Consider the following 15,994-nt stretch of genomic DNA (forward strand, 5'->3'; position numbering starts at 1 on the left):
TATTGCCCTCGACCTTAAGTGTTAGTTACATATTGATGAAAGGAGTGGAAACAGGTGGAAGAATATTACGAACGAGCACTAACCAATTTCTGGAAAGTATTTACTCGAAGGAATGTAGAATTCAGTACAGGCGATGGATCTGTTGAACATTGAACCAAAATAATTTCATTCTGAAAGTTAATATAAAATTTGCTATTGACATCGATAAATGTCGCTTACATTCTCCTTCGATCGACGTGAAATTTGCAAAAGATGGTCCACGGTCTACTGCACCATTGTTTTCTATATTTTTTACTTCAAAGAACAACAATCTTTATCCACGTTTCAAATGTGACACGCAATGTACAAAGATAGAGTTAATTCAATGGGAGGTTCAACAGAATCAGAAAATAATTCGACACGAAATGAGCGAGAAATGATCATTCTTAACAACACTGATGTACGTGAACCATGATGATTAATTACTTAATCTATTTATGCCTGTACAAAACTTGGAAGCACAATGTCATAATGTTTCAAGCAACACGGGTGAAAGGGAGCTTAAAAACAGAATTTTAATAAGCGTACAATGTTTCCAGTTAATTCCGATACACTGTCACTCCCGTTTCATATTCGAAACATCGATCACTCGTAGCATTGTTCGCTTCGTGGCTCAACGTGTACCTGAAACTTGAGAAACGTTTGTAATTAATTCCCATCGTTCTCGCGTTTACTGAGAATCAGAGGAGGAGGTGGAGGACGATTCCCCGGGTGTTTGCGACGATGAGTGATCATGCTGCTCCGTTGAGTGAACCTCTGTCCGCACAGATCACACTCGTACGGTTTCTCCCCAGTATGAGTGACCCTGTGCACCCTGAGTGCAACCGAGGAAGTGAACGATTTTGAGCAAATTTGGCACTCGTAGGGACGTTCACCGGTGTGCTTTCGCGTATGCAATTGCAGGGAATATCTGTTTGCAAGTACCTTGCCACACTCAGCGCAAAGAAAGCTCTGTGAATGCGAAGTAGCGTGGTTTCGAAGGTTGCTTTCCGTGACAAAATTTCGATGGCAGACGTCGCACGGATACAACTTCGGTTCTTTTTTCTGTATCCCGTGGACAATGCGCTGATGAGCCACCAAGTAAGCCTGTCGAGGATAAACCTTGTTGCAAAACTCGCAGGAGAAGGTCTTCATCCATAAAGGATGCGGTTTCTGTTCTCTCAGATCAGCACTGACCACGAAGCTCTCATTGTTTCGATCGCGTATGGTTTTCGGATCCACGCTGCTGTGCACCCGTATCTGATGGATTCTCAGACCAGACATGCGTTTGTACTTCAAATGGCAGAAAGGACACTCGAGGCGAGTGTCCTTTTGATGAGACTTCAGGTGTGCGTCGAGAGCACCCTGCGAATCGTAACTTTCGTAACACTTCCTGCAACGAAACGGTCTTTTGTGGTCCCTCGATATATGTTTGCCCATTTGCTTCTCGCTCTTGAACTTCCTTTGGCAAAGTGGACAAACTGTACGTAGATTCTGCAGAATCTCATCTACTTCTTTCGATGCATCGGTTGCTGCTATTTTCTGTGAACCTTCTTTCTTCTTTTGACTCTTCTTTACTTTCTGTTTACGCCTTTTGTCGTCTCCCTTCTCAATCTTTTTTGATTTACTTTTATCTGTATCTTTGGTAGGTAATTTGCTAGTCTTTGGTGGCAGGTTGATAGGTACTACAACTTTTTTGATCTCGTAGGACACTGGCCCGTCGTTGTCCTTGATCGGTATAAGAACGCTTTTAATGATATTCAAGCCTGTCTCGTCTTTCACTTCAACCGGTACGTACATGCTCTGAATGTTTCTTGTCACTGGGTCCCTCACGGGCACCAACACTGCAGGCACTGTTTCCAGATATGGTTCTTCTTTAACTATCTCTATCGCAGAACAATAACTACCGTCGGTCATTAACGAGTCAATACTGTCTTCGTCTTCGTGGGAAATCGGAGCGGGCTTAATTTGTATCGGAATATCGTCCTGGTCCGAAACAGAGGATCCGTTACATTCTATAAAAAGTGGATGGGCCGGATTCTGTACGGTAGACGTATCTGCGATCGTTGGTATCCTGAAACATCCATTCATTTAGTCAGTCGCAACGAAGGTATCCATAAACTCAAATAAACAAAAAACAACTGATAATCGTTATGGTTGTCTGCAAAACTGTCTCTCTGCCAGAATTTTATTTATTTGCACGTAACTGTCGATTTTAGTGGTTAGTTGCACGTTAAACGAGAGGAAAGGAAAATAACTGGACAGATGTTGCAAATTACATAGTAAACGTTCGAAAGCTGGTATAAAAGATTTAATTAAAGGAACGAAGAATTTAATACAAGCGATGGTTCTCTGTTGAGCATTGCAACAAATTAATAGTTAACGATAAATTCTCAAAATCAAACAATCGTAAATTATATTGAAGGGATTCGCTAAATTCTCATACAATTAATAAAACTATTAATAATCTGGCTTTCTATTAATACTGCGCCATTGTTTCGAATCTTCTGATATCTCTATACATCAAATTTCATGTGAAGCCTATATGATAAAAGTGACGCTTGGTCTAATTAAACATCTATCAACAAGGAAGCAATTCTCTGTACCTTTTCACCTCGATAAACGTGGTTTACGACGTTGTATTTTGTAAATACTTCAAACATCACATTCCTGCGTTTCTGTAAAATAATATGATTACAATGAAAAAACAAAACAGACCTGCATAGTCGCAATGTAAGACTTATCATGGCACCCTGAGTTTAGTAAGAAAATATTCGTAATTATGCACTAAAGGTTTCATTGAAACATTGAAATATTAACATTCATAAATCAATGTAGGCATAACCATTCTTAACAATGCGAATGTATGTAAAATAAACGAAAATAAAAATTAAACGTTTTATAAATTCAGAAACGCGATGAAAAAAGTGAATTAATATATTACAATATTGTACAATCGTCGACTTTTGGATAACAAAAGGAATTCTTTTTAGTCTTATGACACTGTAAACACTTTTTACAATACTCCTTTCGAGTTCAATAATTGTCCAGACGCTAATTATTATTAGGTCTAATCACTGTCGTCGTCAAAATTGCCAAGGAAAACAGGAGGCGGTGGTGGATGATTTCCAGGATGTTTGCGACGATGTGCCATCATGCTGCTTCGTTGAGTAAACCTCTGCCCACAAAAATCGCACGCGTAGGGCCTCTTACCTTCGTGGGTGAGTCTGTGCACTCGAAGTGCAACCGATGCAGTAAAGGTTTTCGAGCAGACTTTGCACCGATACGGTCGTTCGCCGGTATGCGTTCGAATGTGCAACTGCAACGAGTATTTGTTGGCGAGCTTTTTGCCGCAATGAGAACAGAGGAAGCTTTGCGTGTGCAGATCGGTGTGCACACGAAGGTTGTCTTCCGTGACAAATTTCTTGCTGCAAATTTTGCACTGAAACGTCTTCGATTCCATCTTCTGTATCTCGTGGACAATACGTTTGTGAGCCACCAGATAAGATTTCTTGGGGTATGCGTTATCACAGAACTGGCAGATGTACCTTTTCGTCGCTGGTTGACTGGCACTTTTATTCTTTAGATTATAGTTAGATATGGACTGGTCTGCGTTAGGTCCACGCACAGACTTCGGATCCACGGTGCTGTGCTCCCGAATTTGATGGGCTCTGAGTCCACACATACGTTTGTACTTTAAATGACAGAAAGGACACTCCATGAGGATGTCCTTCTCGTGAGTTTTCATGTGCTTCTTGAGATCGTCCTCGGAGGCGTAACTAAATTGACAACTCTTGCAACGATAACGATTTTTGTGCGCCCTGAGAATATGTCTCTCCATCTGTTTTTCGTTATTGAATCTCTTCTGACAAAGGGGACATGTATTTCGCAGAGTCTCCAGTAACTGGTCCACTTCATCTTTGTCCTCTATCTTCCCTTCCAAGTCCTTACTCCCCACTGGTACAGTTTTAACTCTTTTCTGCTTCCTTTGTATATCTTCCCCTTTCAACTTTTTTGCAGGTACAATCTCAAATTCTTCTTCCAAATTATTCGCCTCCCTGTCCCCTATTTTTCTTTTCGACTCCTTACTCTTCGCTGGTACAGCTTTAACTCTCTTCTGCCTTCTTTGCACTCTGGTCTTCTTTTTCTCTGGTTTTGATTTCATGGGTTTCAACTTGACCTGCAACGGTTTCTTTTTCTTCGTTGGCAGGCTCAGCTCGGGATTGATGGGCACGACCACCTTCTTGATCTCGTAGGATACCAAACCATCTTCGTCCTTAACCGGTATAAGAACGCTTTTAATAATGTTCAGCCCTGTCTCGTCCTTCACTTCAACTGGCACATAAGTGTTCCTAATTTCCCTCGTCACTGGGTCCCTAATAGGCACCATCACTGTCGGTACCGTGTCCATGATTGGCTCTTCCTTAACATCATCCGCCGCGAAATCACCGTTAACCTTTTTCGATAACGAAACATGATTACTGACTTCGTATGGCAACGAACGATACTTCGATTCGTTCGAATACAGGTCATCGTTAATGTCAACTTCGTTATTCTCTTCCATCATCCGTTCACTACTATCATATCTATGGTCAACATCGATCTGCATGCTATAGGTTTCGTCTTCGTCGGAAAGCGGGGAGTCCTTAATTTGAACCGGTACTTCGTCTTGGTCCAAAATAGGAAATCCCTTACATACTATAAAAAGTGGTTGCAGTGGGTTATGTGTAGTAGACGTTTCAGCGATCGTAGGCTTCCTGAAACATCCATTCATTTAGTCAGTCGCACGAAGGTATTGATATACTCGAGTAAACAAAATCAAAAACAACTAATTATCGTCGATATGGTCTGCAGAACCGGTTCTGCGCCAATCGACCACTTGCCTATTACAATGTTACTACAGATTTTGGGACTTTTAGTTACGTGTTTGCAAGATGAAAGGAAAGTAAGGAAGCGAATGTTATAGGAGACAAAAATCCTACAAAAAGAATATAATTAAAGATTTCGGTACAAACGAACTTAATATCCACTTACAGTTAATATCATTTACATATCTATGCGCCCTAATATTCGTCGTTTACGCTTGTCTGTGGTCGAAAATTTGTTAACTCAATTAACAATCCTATTGGCTTCCTGCTTGTACAGCGTGGATCAGGAAAATATGTAAATAATGTCAAAAAAAAAATTCCTAGTAATAATATTGTACTAAAAAAAAAGCATTCCAATAATTGTTCGATATTCCTGTTCCGTTCCACTGCAAGCAACTGCAACACACTTTTGTATTATACACGTTCGAGTTCACGTTACTCGTACAGGGCGTAATAAATAATGTTTCACGGTGTTCGAGGATCGTAAACACTAGTCGCTGTCGCACACAACATTCCCAAGCAATATGGGTGGAACTGGGGGATGATTCCCGGGGTGTTTGCGACGATGGATCATCATGCTACCACGCTGGGTATATCCGCGTCCACAAATATCGCAGACGTACGGTTTCCTCCCAGTGTGGGTGAGCGCGTGCACTCTAAGCCCAACCGATTTGGCGAAAGACTTGGGGCACATTTTGCACTGATAAGGCCGTTCACCGGTGTGCGTTCGCATGTGCAGGTACAAATTATATTTGCTGGCCAGTTCCCTGCCGCACTCAGCGCACAGGAATTTCTGTGCGTGCAAATTCACATGGCTGACGAGGTTCCTCTCGGTGACAAATGTCTTGTTGCAGACGTTGCACTGAAACGACTTTGGTTCCCTTTTCTGTATCCCGTGGGCAATGCGTTTATGAGCCACCAAGTAGGACTTTTGAGGGTAAACTTTCTTGCAATACTGGCAAGGGAACGTCTTCATCCACAAAGGATGGGGTTTGCGTTCCTCCAGATCGGCACTGGCCGTGAAATTCTCTTTATTTCGGTCGCGTATGGTTTTTGGATCCACGCTGCTGTGCACCCGTATCTGATGAGTTCTCAAACCGGACATGCGTTTGTACTTCAAATGGCAGAAAGGGCACTCGAGGTGAGTGTCTTTCTGATGTGTCTTCATGTGTGCATCGAGAGCGTTCTGCGAATCGTAACTTTCGTAACAACTCTGACAACGAAACGGTTTTCTGTGGTCCCTTAATATGTGTTTGTGCATCTGTTTCTCGCTCTTGAAGCTCTTCTGGCAACGTGGACAAACGGTGCGTAAATTTTGTAGAATATCATCCACCTCCTCTTTCGGTGTATCAGTTGCTGGTATTTTCTCTGATTCTTCTTCTCTTCTTTGTTTTTTACTCTTATTTACTATTGTAGTCTTTGCTTTTTTCTGTTTAAGTTTCTTGCCATCTCTTTTCTTTGTCTTTATTGTTTTAGCTTTATTTTTGGGTGATAATAGCGCGTTAGTCTTTGGTGGCAAGCCGAGCTCTGGATGGATTGGAACTACCACGTTTTTTATATCGTAATAAGATACTGACCCGTCATCATCCTTGATAGGTATGATAATGCTTTTAATAATGTTTAAACCTGTCTCGTCTTTAACTTCAAATGGTACACTTATACTCTTAATTTCTCTTGTCACTGGGTCCCTGACAGGCACTAAAACCGTCGGAACTGTATCAATACACTCTTCTTTAATTCCATCTGCTGCGAAACTATCGCTGACTTCAATTTTCAACGAATTATTGTTGACTCTGCACGATAACGAGTCATCATCTACATCTGACAAAGAACGATACTTCACTTCGTTTACATAGAAATCGTTATTATTACTGCTATCATTCGTTAAATATATTAAACTGTCAGTGTATTTGTTTTCAATTTCGCTCTGCATACTATGGTCTTCGTCTTCGTCGATAATCAAAGGGACCTCAGTTTGTATTTCATCTTCGTCCAAAATAGGGAATCCATTACATTCTATAAAAAGTGGCTGTGCCGGATTCTGTGTAGTAGACGTTTCAGCTATCGTAGACTTCCTGAAACATCCATTCATTAGTCAGTCGAACGAAGGAATCGAGTCACTTCAATAAACAAAAAGCAATTAATTCTCTGCCAAATTGATTCTACGCCGATCGAGATCTTGTTTATTCGAATGATACTGTAGACTTTTGGGAATCGTTACATTTTACAAAACGAAAGAAAAATAATTCTCCTACAAAAAGAATATAATTGAAGGAACAAAGATTTCAGTACCAGCAATGTATCTGTTAACCATTTTATCGAATTTCATTATGATTCAAATATTCGTTTACAATTAATGCTACTTATAATATTCGTACATATGCGTCTCAGAATTCTACATAGACACTAAACCCACCGACACTTCGTGTATACCTATTTCTACCGGTCAAATGACCAGTCTTTCTTTATTCAAATTCATTTTCAATTAAACAAACAATTTATAATCCAGCTTTACCGTACACCAGTCGTATAATCGATAGGAATTGACGAAACTTGTTTGGACGCGTAGAGTCAAAGAAAATTACAAAATAAACATAGAAGACAGCATAAATTATAGTAGTTGGTATAGTCATCGGATAGAGGATGAAAAGTCCTTTAAAATGAGCGTTTGTACGAGTCGATAGCGTAATTAGTTCCGGAGATATGGCGATTTTAGTTTCAAGTCGATGCGGTGGCTGGTTACGGAGATACGAGGGTCCGAAGTTTGTTTACGTTTTTGTCGCGCTCGCGCGAGTTCATTGATCTCGTGCGCGTAGTAAATTCTTGGAAATACTACGCCCGAAACTAGGTCACGGCAGTCACGTGCGTGGGGTAGGTCAGCGCGAGTCACGTACGAGAAAGAGAGGTCCGGCGCGACGCGTCAGACGGAGACAGAGATAGTTCAAATTAGAAAAATTACCTTTCACATAAATTACGATATCTCCGAAACGGGAAGTCGGATCGACAAAAACCAAAAGCCATTTTGAAGAGGAAGGTTTGCCGCCGCTAACGATGCCTTAATAATTAATAAAACATTAATAGTTTCGGAACTGCACGCGTCCAAAGTTTTAATATTTTTAATACGCGTTAATACACGTTTCTAACACGGCGAGAGCGTGGATAGTGGAATTTAAAAAATACCTCTTTACATAAATTACGATATCTCCGAAACGGAAAGTCGGATCGACAAAAACCAAAAGCCATTTTAAAGGGGAGGCTTTGCCGCTTCCAACAGTGGCTCAATAATTAATAAAACACTAGTAGTTTGGGAACTGTACGTGTGTAAAGTTTTACTATTTTTAATACGCGTTATTAGGCTGTTCCAATCTTTTCTATCACCGTGGTGGGCAAGACAGACTACATATTTGTCTCAAAAAACAAACAATAAGGATAGAAATGAATATTGAAAAATTCTTTTCACGTATACTATAGGTACTGAAATTAAATGGCAATAAAATAAGATTATATGTTAGAAATTCTAAACGAAATTTTAAAAACGGTCATTTGACTGGTCGTGGCAGGTTTAGCGTTAATAATTCACATCACGTATCTTACTAAGGAAACCAGTTCGAAGTCTTTCAGTCTACACGAAATTTGTCTAACAGAATTAACAATTTTGAATATTCTGGTTGAACTGTGTGAAACAGCAGTGTTTTAGTTTGAGACGAACTATATTGCAATATAGTATTATCGATATACGAGCTAACGCAGAAAAGAGAAACATTGAAGCATCGTATTAAACGTTAAATATTCCTCTTTTGTTCAGTATCGTTGTAAGCACTTTCAGCGACACTCTCGCACACCTGAGTCCACTGTAATTATACAGGATGTAATAAACTGTCCATGACGGTCAACAATTGTAAAGCCTAATCCCCGTCGTTCTTCAGACTCCCAAGCAATATGGGTGGAACTGGCGGATGATTTCCAGGGTGTTTACGGCGATGGGTCATCATACTACCACGCTGGGTAAACCCGCGTCCACAAATGTCACACACGTACGGCCTCCTCCCAGTGTGGATGAGCGTGTGCATCCTAAGTGTAATCGATTTGGAAAATGATTTCAAGCACACTTTGCACTGGTAAGGTCGTTCGCCGGTGTGCATTCGAGTGTGTAGCTCGAGAGAGTATTTCTTGGCAAATTCCTTGCCACAGTGAGCGCAAAGGAAGCTCTGGAAACTGGTGTGTATACTGGCGTGTCTACGGAGGTTCCTTTCTGTGGCAAAGTTCTTCTTGCAGACGCTGCACTGCAATTTCTTTGGATCTCTCGGCTTTACCCCATGAGCAATGCGTTCATGAGCCACCAGATATGATTTCTGGGGATAAGCATTGTCGCAATACTGACAGGCATAGCTCTTCGTCGTGGACTGATTGGCTTTTTGATGCTCCAAGCTACAATTGGACATCGAATCTTTGCTGCACTTGGGATCTACGGTGCTGTGTTCCCGAATCTGATGTGCAGTCAGACCAGACATACGTTTGTATTTCAAATGGCAGAAAGGGCACTCCACGTAAGTGTCCTTTTCGTGAGTTTTCATGTGTTTCTCGAGAGCGTCCTCCGAAGCATAACTGAAATGGCACTTCTTGCAACGGTAACGGTTTTTGTGTTTCCTGCGAATATGCCTGTCCATCTGTTTCTCGTTGTTGAAACGTTTCTGACAAAGGGGACAAATGTTTCGTAAAGTTTCTAGTATCTGATCCACTTCGTCTTTCGGTGCACGTTTTTCGTTCTCATCCTTCCCCTCTAACTGTATAGTTTCAACGCTATTCTGGTCTCCTTGCGCATCCTCCTCTCGCAGTCTTTTGTTCTGTCGTTGCTTAGACTTGGACTTTTCCATTTTCTGCAACGCTTTGCCTTTCTTTTTTGGTGGAATCCGCTCAGGATTAATCGGCACTACAACCTTCTTTATTTCGTACGATACCGTTCCGTCTTCGTCCTTGATCGGTATGAGAATACTTTTGATGATGTTTAACCCTGTCTCGTCCTTGACTTCAACTGGTACGTACATGTTCTTGATTCTTTTCGTCAGTGGGTCTCTGATTGGTACCAAAACCGACGACACTGCGTTGGTAGATGGCTCGTCTTTAATCGTATCGGTAGCTGAATCGATGGTAACTTCGGTCGTTAACGAATCACAGCTTACTTTGCACGAGAACGAGTCACGATTAAGTTCTGACAAAGAACGATTATTCACTTCACTTAAATACAAATCATCGTTCGCGTCAGTTTCACTATCCTCCTCCATTATCCGATTAGTAGCAATATCGTCGAAGTGTCTTTCAACGATGCTCTGCATACAATGTTCATCGTCTTCGTCGGAAACCGGGGAATCCTTAAGTATCGACACTTCGTCCTGGTCCAAAGCAGGAGCTCCGTTACATTCTATAAAAATTGGTTGCACTGGGTTATGTGTAGTAGGCGTATCTTCGATCGTCGACATCCTGAAACATCCATTCATTTAGTAAGTTGTGTGAAAGGATCAATCCGCGCGGTTAAACAAAGAACAACTAATAATCGGCATAACAGTCCGCGTGACTTCCTATATCACTCGGGAACTCGTTTGCTCGTACGTAATTCTTGTCTTTAAGAGTTCGTTATGCGTTTGTGGGAGGAAAGGAACGTATTTGGAAATATATGAAATTACACGATGAAAATTGAAAAGCTCAAACAAAGCGTTTAATTACAGAAGCTAGAAATTAAGTACAATCGATTTATTGAACATTCCACCCAAGTAATTGCGTGTACAATTTAATATTCAATGATAGTTAATGCCATTAATGTCGATAAATGTCAAAGCTTTTCCGTAGAGTCAATAGTGGTGATAGCGCGACGCAATCGTGATAAGGCAACCCGCTTACATTCGATTATAATTGGGCGTACAATTCGTAAAACTCTTCTACCGGCTTGTTATTTGGACGATGATAGTGTTACAAATATTCTGATATTCAATAGCGACATTTTAATTGAATTGTGTCTTGTACATTTTCGAATTTTACGTGAAACGTGTAATGATAAGATTGTGTCTTTGCCTATCGTACGAATGAAATACTGTGTGATCAAATATTCGTCAATAACGATGCACTAAGTTTATACATTTTCGGTCCGAGAAACAAATTTACAACAATTCTGCTTATCAATAATTGATACATCACTTTCGATGCACCTCGCAAATATGATACATGGAAGGTGGAGGAAAAGAATATCACATAAATGACATGCACTTATTGTAATATAGAATAACGTTATAAACTTAATGAACGAATATCTGTGAAGGTGCGACGAATCTTTTATTGTATTATACAAATTTCAACGCTAGAAAACAATTTTGCATGCGACAAATGAAAAATAATCGTTCTCGGCAGTGCAAAAGTATACAAAAGAAAAAAAAACATTTTACAAATACACTTTCACCTTGGGGTATTTCGAATTAACGATACGAACGATTAAATTTAGAATGATATTCGGTGAAAATGGAATGCAGCGCTATCAATTGAAAACTTATCAGATATTTATTTATACCACGTGATTCGTATGCATAAGTTCTTGATAAACTTCAAAAATGAAACATAAAAAATGCATATTTGCAACACTGATAGATACGAGTAAACTTAAAAGCGCAACGAAATAAAGTGACATATACCGTAATAATAAACAAAGATTACTATATTCAGTCATACCATGAAAGGAAACGTAACAAATCTCTATCGAAACGTTCGATGGACGTCGTTCTGTGCCGCTCTGAGCACTCGCAATTAATCCTTCAAAATTCACAGGAATCACTACATGCAGTATTTTTCACTTTGTTGAAGCAAAATGTACCTGATATCGAGGGAATAGAATTTACTACTCGTCGCTGTCACGATTGGCAAGTGATACGACAGGCGGCAGTGGGTGGTTCCCGGGGTGCTTACGGTAATGGATCATCATGCTGGTTCTCTGAGTGAAAGTACGACCACAAACGTTGCACACGTAGGGCCTCTCACCCGTGTGGGTCAGCTTGTGCACCCTCAATACACTCAGTTCGGCGAAACGTCGGTAACAGACCTTGCATTGAAACGGTCTTTCGCCGGTGTGCTTTCGTATGTGTTGCTTCAAAACGTATTTCTCTCTAAAAGATTTGCCGCACTCGTCGCAAGTGTAGATTCGATCGTGCAACTTTACGTGACGCTGCAGACTGTCCTCGCTGACAAAGTAACTTTTGCAGATGTTGCACTTGAACTCCTTCGTTCGTTTCTCCTGTCTATCCCCGTGATTCACTCGTTCGTTACCCGACATATGAGATTGTTGGGCGTACGTGTGATCGCAGGTGTCGCAGGGGAAGGTTTTCCTTTGCTGCCAATTGTCCCTCCGCGGACTGTAATCGTGAACCATCGCACCTTCGACGGACACTATCTTCGGTTCTATGATGCTGTGAACGCGAATCTGATGCTGTCTCAGCCCCCATGGACGTTTGTACGTGTTCTCGCAGATGTTGCACTGCAGAGGACCAGAGGCTTGCTCATGAACCTCTTCATGTTCCTCGAGGAGCTCCTGCGATTCGTATATGTATCGACACTTCTTGCAACGATAATGGTTTTGGTGATAATTGCGGAAATGCGTGTCCAGAGCATCCTCGGTGGAGTAAGCGTTTTCACAATACGGGCAAATTTTTGGTAAATTGTCCTCTTCCATTTCCACTTTGTCAGCCACCTGCTGTTCCTCTGTTACAGGTGCGATTGTTGGCTTCTTTCGAGTTCTCTTCGTGCTTACATCGTCTTCTGGCCCGTCTGGATGCAGATTGGACACTTCAAAACGTATGATTTTCCCATTCATGCCTATTATTGGTTTCAGTAATATGGGTTTTATTTTCTTGGCCAGCAACGGTTTGAAGTTATCCTTGGAGGACGCTGATCCGTCTCCATCCTGTCTCGGTAACAAATCTTCGATAGTAAGGTTCGCTACTGGCTCGTCCTTAACTTCGACTGGTACAAACAAATTCCTACATGGTGCTATTAATGGTTTCTTGGGAGGTTCCGTACTCTTCTTCTCCGGGTTCTTGCAAGGTTGTTCTTTAGGCATTGTAACCTCAGTCAGCGACGGGTCAGTATTAGTTCCGCTCGACACTTTGTTGACGTTGATTGCCACAGGACGATTTGTTTCTTCTTGACACGAATTGCTGGGAGGACTTTCATTCTCCACTTTCGGTTCCTGTAAGTGTGCATGATCATAAATGCTTTCAAAATCGCACTCCAGACTATCGCTATCCTCCTCCTCCTCCTCCGAATCTGGCGGGGGCTTAATATGAAATGTCGTTTCATTCAAGCCCAAAACAGGTCCGTTACATACATTAATATGTTGTTCAGCTGGGTTCAGTGAAGTAGACGTTTCTGCGATCGTTGACACCCTGAAACATCCATTGACTCAGTCAGCCCAAAGAAACACTCGATAAACATAAATAAAAGAGAGCAATTGATTATCTATGTAATTGTTTTCAGATTCATTTGTATGTTACGTAAAATCTCGTTTATTCGTACATCGTCGTAGATTATAATGATTAATTACTCGGTCCCAAAATAATAGGAGACGAGCGGGCAGATATTGTGCTTTACTAGTAGGTATTGCTTTTGAGGTAAATGTCATAGTTATTAACAACGATCAACGATGATAGTAAATATAACTGCTTATTTTGTAAAGTTTATTACAACATTGTGGTAAAAATGAAAATGTGTATAATTAAATGTATATATATAAAAAATGAGACACTAAACTTACTAATTACCTAACAGGATAAACAGATTTTATCACGTTCTACATTGCAAATGGTTGAAACATCATTCGTCTCACAGAAAAGTGTTGCACGCAATCTGATGCGGATTTAAGTAACAAATAAATGATATCTATAGTATACAATAACGTGCATTCAACGAACAAATATCTTGCGAATAAGTGCAAAAAAATATATTGCATTATAGAAGTAACATATTTCTAAATGAAGGTAACATTTTATAAAATAATTATTCTCGACAAGGGGGAAGTCCATGAACGATGGCGAACAAATTTATAAACTGAACAGCCCAATGAAAATCGGCGATGGCCGTTTAACCGTTTACCCAGTTCAAGTATTATTCACGGTAACGCTGTCCTAACGGAATAAACGAATGAAATTAAAATTATAATCATTTATGAATTTCTGTGGGAAGCGAGAACGCTTCCAATATTCAGAAATGGCACCGCAAAAGTTGCTGGTCTAGATTCGAGACCACGTGTTTTTATTTAGCGTTTGGCTCAAAATGTGATTAGAACTAATCTTTATCGCTGTCGAGATTGGCTAGAGACACGGGAGGCGGTATTGGATGATTTCCAGGATGCTTGCGATGATGGATCATCATGCTGCTCCGCTGCGTGAAGCTCTGGCCGCAAACGTTGCACACGTAGGGCCTCTCGCCTGTGTGCGTGAGCTTGTGCATTTTCAGGGCGTTCGATTGGGCGTAGCGTCTGAAGCAGATCTTGCACTGATACGGTTTCTCGCCAGTGTGCTTCCGAATGTGCAGCCTCACGAGGTACTTCGCTCTGAATTCCCTGCCGCAATCGTCGCAGACGTACTTCTGCTCGTGTATCTTCGAGTGATCGCGCAGGCTCTCCTCGCTGCAGAAATACTTTTTGCAGAATCCGCACCGGAAGTCCTTGCGTCGTCTCTCCTGTATCCCGTGCGTGATGCGTTCGTGGGCCACCAGTTGAGAGACCATCGGGTAAACGTTCTCGCAGTGCTGGCAGGGATAGGTCTTCGAGCCATCGTCGTCCTCGATGCAGATCGCTTCCGGTTCCATGATGCTGTGCTCGCGAATTCGATGCTGCTTCAACGCCCACAGGCGTTTGTACTTCTTCTTGCAGTTGGTGCACTGAAATAAAGTGGGTTTATTCGTATGCAACTTGTAGTGCTCGTCGAGCAGATCCTGCGACTCGTAAATATATTGGCACTTTTTGCAACGGTAATGATCCTTGTGAAATTTCCGGAAATGTCTGTCCATCACGTTCATGGAAGCGTAGGTGTTGCGACAGTAGGGGCACATGGTTCGTAGATTTTCGTACACCATCTCCACGTCACCTACTGCTGTATCTACCACTGGAATTTCCTGAAAACTGTGCCCCTTCCGTCTCATCACCTGTTTTTCCTTCGCTTGCACGCTTCCAAGATTTTTCTTCGGCATTTGTAAGTTAGCGAACTTAAGCCTAATGAGTTTTCCGTTTAATCTGATCGATGGAAATGTTTCGATTTGCTGTTGTTCGCCACCCTGTTCCGTCAGAACGTTGTTAGAGACGTTTACTTCTTTCTCGATCTTCACTGCGATTGGTACAAACGTATTTGTACGCTGTGCTGTTAGGGGATCCGTAACAGGTTCCAAATCGGCCACTGTTGGGCTTGTAAAAGGTTCTTCCTTGATTTGTTTCACTTCTGTCACCAGGGAATTAACATTATCGTTAGGTTCAACTGTCAACGGACAAGAATCCGTTCCATCCAGTGACAGATTGTTAATGCCCTTTTTTGCTTCTTTTCCTTCCGTTTTTAGTTCTTTAACATCGTCGTAATTGTATCCCAAATCACACTGTGGATTATAGTTATCCTCATCGTCGGAAACTGGAGGGTCCTTAATTTGTATTGGCACTTCTTCCTGGCCCACAAAAGGTCCATTACATACTACAAAAAGTGGTTGTGCTGGGTTCAGTGTAGAAGACTTTTCTGCGATCGTTGGCGTCCTGAAACATCCATTGATTCAGTTAGCCCAAGCAGAGACTCGGCAAGAGTCTAGTATTTTCTATATTTTATCGTAATCGTTTATTTCATTTCATTATATTCGATACATCTTTAAATATAACTAAACTCTTTGAGTGCGGAACAGTGCGACGATGGGCGTTCTATGTAGCCAGAACTCCGTCGGAAGTTAATAACGAGCACTGTGATTCACTTTTCGTGAATATATTAAAATACTTGTGTGTTCGTCAATCTTATATATACACCAACAGGCTGCAAATAATATCTTACAATAAACACATGTAGAAGCTATGTTAAATCTAAATACTAAACGGTCAATAG

At 41.2% G+C, this 15,994-nt stretch overlaps 2 protein-coding genes across 10 annotated transcripts in view; both read right to left on the reverse strand.

Annotated features, from left to right (window-relative positions):
- Nucleotides 1–15,994, reverse strand: part of LOC122397159 (zinc finger protein 436-like) — an 82,316-nt gene that overhangs the window by 24,330 nt on the left and 41,992 nt on the right. Inside the window, exon 5 of one of the 9 annotated variants that reach the window (XM_043396196.1) lies at nucleotides 685–2,092. The exons of 6 other annotated variants lie outside the window; for them this stretch is intronic. In XM_043396196.1, coding sequence (XP_043252131.1) covers nucleotides 688–2,092 — 1,405 coding nt within the window. In that variant the 3' untranslated portion in view covers nucleotides 685–687. Of the gene's footprint in view, nucleotides 1–684; nucleotides 2,093–13,983; nucleotides 15,658–15,994 lie in introns of those variants that run through there. 2 more of the 9 variants (XM_043396178.1, XM_043396187.1) reach the window with 2 other exon arrangements.
- Nucleotides 5,373–6,845, reverse strand: LOC122397287 (zinc finger protein OZF-like). Its single transcript, XM_043396396.1, has one exon. The coding sequence runs from the start codon at nucleotides 6,817–6,819 to the stop codon at nucleotides 5,377–5,379; it is 1,443 nt and encodes a 480-aa protein (XP_043252331.1). The 5' UTR covers nucleotides 6,820–6,845; the 3' UTR covers nucleotides 5,373–5,376.

Source organism: Colletes gigas, unplaced genomic scaffold (genome assembly GCF_013123115.1).
Source record: "Colletes gigas isolate AHSC1104 unplaced genomic scaffold, ASM1312311v1 Colletes_gigas_Sc00001, whole genome shotgun sequence".
Lineage (NCBI taxonomy): Eukaryota > Metazoa > Arthropoda > Insecta > Hymenoptera > Colletidae > Colletes > Colletes gigas.

Excerpts from the sequence above, each read along its gene's own strand:
- LOC122397287 (XM_043396396.1), bottom strand. The coding sequence starts at position 6,819 with ATGCAGAGCGAAATTGAAAACAAATACACTGACAGTTTAATATATTTA.